The sequence below is a fragment of the Leucopleurus acutus genome (assembly GCF_964270905.1).
Source record: "Leucopleurus acutus genome assembly, chromosome: 8".
Taxonomy (NCBI): Eukaryota; Metazoa; Chordata; class Mammalia; order Artiodactyla; family Delphinidae; genus Leucopleurus; species Leucopleurus acutus.
In genome coordinates this window covers 40737496-40743495 of record NC_139151.1, presented here as the reverse complement: position 1 = coordinate 40743495, position 6000 = coordinate 40737496, and the positions used below count along the sequence as shown (strand labels likewise).

At 42.8% G+C, this 6000-nt stretch overlaps 1 protein-coding gene across 1 annotated transcript in view; it reads left to right on the top strand.

The window, feature by feature from the left end:
- Positions 1 to 2616: 2616 nt before the first annotated feature.
- Positions 2617 to 6000, top strand: part of DEUP1 (deuterosome assembly protein 1) — a gene marked incomplete at both ends in the record, with an annotated part of 108107 nt that continues 104723 nt past the window's right edge. Inside the window, one exon of the mRNA XM_082844060.1 lies at positions 2617 to 2645. Coding sequence (XP_082700186.1) covers positions 2617 to 2645 — 29 coding nt within the window. The remainder of the gene's footprint in view (positions 2646 to 6000) is intronic.

The following is a 6000-nucleotide window of genomic DNA, read 5'->3' as shown; positions in this document are numbered from 1 at the left end:
AATTTCATTCCTAGTTCCATTTTCCCTTCCTGGGGTCAGAATAAATACATTGATCCATTCAGTTTAGACAAGAATAGAGAATATGACTAAGGTTTACAGAATAATGGAAGGTCTCAAGTTAAGATAAAATGATCACTTTCTTCATTCAAACATAATGAGAACTATGAAACACTTATTAGCACTAATGACCTGAGTTACTTTACACAATTCATCTACGAAACTCAATTTGTCGAGAAACAGCAAATGTTATTTTGGAATTTGGATGGAGGAATTGAGGTCAGTATTAAATTGATAGCCCTATTAAAGTAGCAAATTAATGTTAATATTATGAAAGTGGAGTGCAAATAAAAGATTTAAGAATTAGGAATTAATCGACTGAATGTATTGCAAGGAATTCTGTCCCTAAAATAGATGCTAGAATATTTTCCAAACACAAAATCTAAGTGCTTAAAATATCACTCGTGGTATCAGTAGAAAAAAAAAATGGGTATATATATATATGTGTGTGTGTGTGTGTGTGTGTGTGTGTGTGTGTGTGTACGTACAAGTATTTATGCATATATTCTTTCCTATCATTTCTTTGAAATCAGAACCATGAAACAGAGCTTCTGTCATCAGTTATACTTGGAATTTGGTGAAAAAAAGAAAGAATTTGGAATCAATCACTCTGAGTTCCGTCCGTGTTCCCCCACTTAGGAGGTATTTCCTTCTCCCTAAAAGGGAAGCAACACTATCTGCTCCGTCTAACTCGCAGAGTTGCTCTAAGGACCCAATGCGCTGAATGGGAAAGACAGGTACAGTTGCTGCTGAAAGTAAAGCTCTTCCTAGCTGGGGCCACTTTGGTGACTCGAAAGGCAGCTCTCTTTGCCGTAAGTCTATTTTTCGTATCATTTCAAATGTGGGTAAGAGGAGGGGGAAGCCAGGGGGATTTAAGGAACCTGGATGCAGAACCCTCCCTCCCCCCAGCTGTTTACACTTTGTTCCCTCGTTATTTCGTTCATTCATTCGACAAATATTTCTCGGATCCCCGTCGAGTGCCGGACACTCTGCTAAGCAGTGGGAGCCACAAAGTGGACAGCACCCAGAATGTGGTCTCGGGGAGCCCTCCGTCTGCTGAGCAGACCCCACACGCAGAACTGCAGGGCGGCGAGGTCCCGGGTAGCCCGGCAAGGCGCGGTGGCCGCGGCTTCCCGCGGGTCAGCCCGCCGCGCCGCCGAGCCCATCCCCCGCCTCACCCGCCGCAGCAGCGAGTTCGGCCGCGTCCCCATGGCAGCCAGCGGCGGCTCTGCGGAGGCGGCGGGCCGGGAGCGAGAGGCCGTAACGGCCTCGGAGGCCGCGCGGCGGGCGGGCGGGCCCGTGCGGCGGGCGGCGGGGCCCCTCGGGGCGGGCCGGGCTGGCGGTGGCCCCGGCGTTCCTACTCTCGGGGCTTCAGACCTCTCGGGAGAGCGCTGCGCGGCGCAGGTAACCCTCCTCGGACCCTCGACCTTTAGCTCAGCTTGCCCAAGAGGGGCGGGGGACCCCCAACAGACAGGCTGTTCCGCGGAGGCTGGCCTTGAACCCTCCCGCGGGCGCGGACTGCGGGGCGGGTGGAGAGAGGCTCGGACTGACCCTGTAGAATTCAGAACAGAGATTCTCCCTAAACTGGAAGGTCTGTGTTCTAGTTGTGTGGCTTTGGGCAAGTCACTTGGCTCGTCTGTGTCTCAGTTTCCCTGATGTTAAAGTGAGGGATTTGAGAACCTACAAAATGAAATTATTCATCTGAACGTACTGGTCAAGTTTTCATTGCCCATTCCTGCTCCTCGCCCTTCTGCTCCACTTGCAATTCCAGGGTCTCTCTTTAATCCCTTTGATTTGAGAGGGACTTGAGCCCGCCTGTCTTCCTCCTCTTTCTACCATCTTGAATGCTGTTTAACTTTTATTCAGAGGAGTCAAGTTCTTTTCAATATTTGTCCATTTATCCTCATAGATTTTTTTCTTTTTAATTAAAACTACGTTGCAGGGAAAACCATTTTTTTTTTTACTTTAGGAAGTACTAACATCCCTATTTTGTCAAAAGGGTGAGCAGGTGCCCACAGAGCCACTGAGGAATTGTCAAGATTTCTATTTTTAGGCAATTTTACGTTTTTTGTCCTAAATCTCGTGGTATATTCATTCTAACTAAATCCAGACAGGACCAAAGAAAGAATCTACTCAAATAAAGGCAGACCTTTAGGGGAACCACCAGGAAGGAAAGCTTGAGTCCCTTCAGCTGGGACCCGTCTAGAGTAGGAATTCTGTTTTACTCATCTCATGTGTTGGCACTTTGCAAAGTACCTGGCACCAAGCTGTTGTTCATTAGATAGTGAATGAATGTTCACTTCAGTCAGTAGCATCTATTTCAACTCATCACTAAGCCAGTAAATGCATGGGGCACACACACACATGCAAGTTTCTACGTTTTGTGGAACCAAGAGTACTACACTCAGAAAAACTCATATAACAGCATGGTTTGCCAGTAGCAAAATTTTCTTGTTTTATAGGTTAATAAATGTAAGCATTTTAGGAATCTAGATCATTTTTTTCCTCCTCACAGATTAAAAATCAAGAAATACAAACCAGATGCAGCAGTTTCTTGACATGGAGAACCAAGCCCATAATACAGTGGAGTAAGTGCTGAGACATTGCTTTTTAATTACGTTGGTACTTAATTATGCCAAAATCTCCCTGATGATATGTAAATTTTGAAATTTAGTATTAATAGAGGATGTACCAGTTATTTTTGGTGAGGAGGTTGGGAGAAACTCAAGTGACTTTAATTAAGAATCTATAGTTTGAGTCTTTCCAGTTTTAACTATGGATCTGTAGTCAAAAATCACCATTTTCCAACTTTTAGTGAAATTTTCCGGTTTTCTAGGGTGATGGATGCCCACATAGGCCTCATGTGCTCTTGGGTTTCCACAGTGCAGCAGCTCCTGGCCAGCTTGCTCCTTTCCTGCTGCATTGAGTGTCCAAGCATCCCTCCAGTGCTTGCCCTTAAGGCTGAACTCAAAACGTAAACATAGCCTCAACACAGATTTAGCTCCTCAAAACTGCAGCAAGAACTGGATATTTTACCAAACGTTTCAGGAAGAGATAAGGAATAGAGTTTGTATGGCATTTGCCAGTGTAAAAAATTAAATTCTTTTTGACAGATGTCTGTCCTGCCCTGCCACCAGCACCATAAAGGTTTCTCTTCCTACTGTTTCATTAGCCAACTGGCCACTGGCTGACCCTAGAACTTAGGGAGTTGAGAGGGAGTGGAGAAAGCGGGAGAGGGATTGGGAATAGGGGTGATACTGTAGTGCCTGATCTTGACTGTGACTCGCTTTGGCACTAGTCAAACACTCCAGATATCTTACTTTCAGTTATTCTGCTCAGACTGTGACTTTGACATCAGGCTAAAAGCTGCACAATTCTTAAACTTCTACTGCATACTCCTCCTTAGAACAGCCCTGCTAGGTATCATTCTCATTTTACCTGCTAGGTATCATTCTCATTTTACCTGCTAGGTATCATTCTCATTTTACAACTAACAAAATGGAGCATATTAGTTAGAGTATAGTCTTAGCTCTTGTGACAAAGAGACCCCCAAATACAGAGGTTTAGAAAAGATTGAAGTGTATTTCTGTTTCGTCCACAAGACCAGAGATGAGCAGACCAGGGCTGGTAGGGCAGCTCCGCCATTCTCACTACATGATTTCCAGCTCTGGGCCTGAAGTGATTGCTTTAGCTCCCACCGTCATGACTGTGCTCCTGCCAGAGGGAAGGGGGAAGGGCAAGAGGAGAGAGTAAGACCGGTTCCTCTTAGGAGTATGACCTGGAAGTGACAAGCCTTGCTTCTGTTCACTCCACGTTGGCCCGAACTTAGCCCCAGGGCAAGAGCTAGCTGCAAGGAAGGCTGAGAAATGTAGTCTCTAACTGGGCAGCCATATGGCCAGTTAAAGCTTAGAGGTACTATAATAAAAGGAAAAAGAATGGATATTGGTGAATAACTAGCAGCCTCTGTCACACTGAGTTCAGAAAGGTAGAAAGAAAGAGAAATAAAGCAGGAACTGGGCCCGGAATACACAGCTGGTTTCTGGAGAAGGTAGGCTTCGAATTCAGCAGATATGCCTGGCTCCAGTCCCAGCATTTTGCTACATTAGAAATGGATGGCAAAAAGATGTGGGGAGCATCCTGCCTGGAACCCATAGCAGAGCCAGGATAGGGTTCTGAATTGAGCAGGTGGTAAGTCCCTGGTGTGAAGATGGCACTAAGGGCTATGATGCAGATTGAAGGTCTTGAAGCTAAGGTTGGGTACCAGATATCACTTCACTCCTGCAAATCTGAGGCATGGAGACTGCTGTTTCTCTTCATTCTTTTGGAAAAAAGTATGGAGGACTGAATGTATGCCAGGCACAACACTAAGCTCTCTGACTCATACAAAGACCGTTAAGGAACAAACCTTAAAGAACTTAGTATTTAGTAGGGAGCCATAGAGCTCATTTGGGTACAATGTAATTACAAACCAGAAGTGAATGAGAATTACTGGAGGTTTCCATGAGAAAGCCACCACTTACAACAGCAGACATGCGACCAGACCTTGTCGACCTTGGTCTCCAAAGAATGGAGAGCTGGGTTGGCTTTGCCTCTGTCCCATGCACTATTGAGAAATACGTAAAAATTTAGATCATGAAGATGATAAAACCTCACTCATCACGGATTTGTTATATGCTTATCAAACTATGTCACCTATATACACAGTAATGACTTGTGGAGCAACCTTCATTTGACGAAGATTTCATTTATCTAAAGTCTACAATGAGCCATTCATTGGTCTAAGCACCAGGAAGACAGCAGTGAACACACTAGAGCCCGCTCCTCCAAGGGATTTTTACATTAGTGAGAGAGACAGTAGGAGATATCAACATGTTTCATATGTGATATGAAGAAGAATAAAGCAGGCTGAGGATGAAAATGGGGTGGTCAAACAGAGATTCCTGGTAAGGCAGCATTTGAGCAGAGCTTATGTCTGGGAGAAGACGGTTCCAGACACGAAGAACAGAAAACACAAAGGCCTGAGGTGGGACCTTTTACACAGAACATTTATGATGTGGGTGAGTCATGATTCTCTGACATCTAGGTTATAACAGGGTTTGATTTTTATTTATCCAAGATTTCTCCCAATTATAGGTGTTTGTGCCATAATTATCAACCTAAACTTCTAAATGAAACATTTATTTATTTATTTTTGTCATGGGGGTATTTTGTTGTTGTTTTTTATACATCTTTATTGGAGTATAACTGCTTCACAATGCTGTGCTAGTTTCTGTTGTACAACAAAGTGAATCAGACAAGTTTGTCCTTTTTGTTTTCAGGGTGTATGCCCAGAACATAAATAACTATAGAATGAATAAATAATCTACTTTTATTGGACTTTTTAAGAGAACCATGTCTACATTTTACTTTGTTTTATTCATGAATTACTGCTCTTTGTCCTTTTATGTTTTATTTTACTTATCCTGTTCTGATTTTTGAGTTGAAAAATATGATTCAGTTATTTTCATGATTTCTGGATTTCATGATTTCTTTAAATAATACAAGCATTTAAAGCTAAAGTTCCTCTTGGGCTCAACTTTGCTGCAGGCCGTAGAATTAGTGTTCCCACTCTCATTTTCTAAATTGTCTATTATTTCAGCTTTGATTTCCTCTTTGACTCAAGAGATATTTGGGAGATGTAACTTCTGGGGGCGGGGTTTAATTATCTTTTTATTATTACTTTCTAATCCACCTACATCCATGGTCATAGAATATGACCTATATGATAGTTCAGTTTCATTAAGATTATTCTTATGATTTGTTACATGATCAACTTTTATTAATGTCCTTTAGGCATTGAAAACAAATGTATATTCTCTTTTGCTTAAGAAAAAAGGTTAAAAAGTTATACATATATAGCCAAACTGTTTAACTGTTATTACTATTATGTTTAAATTATGCTTT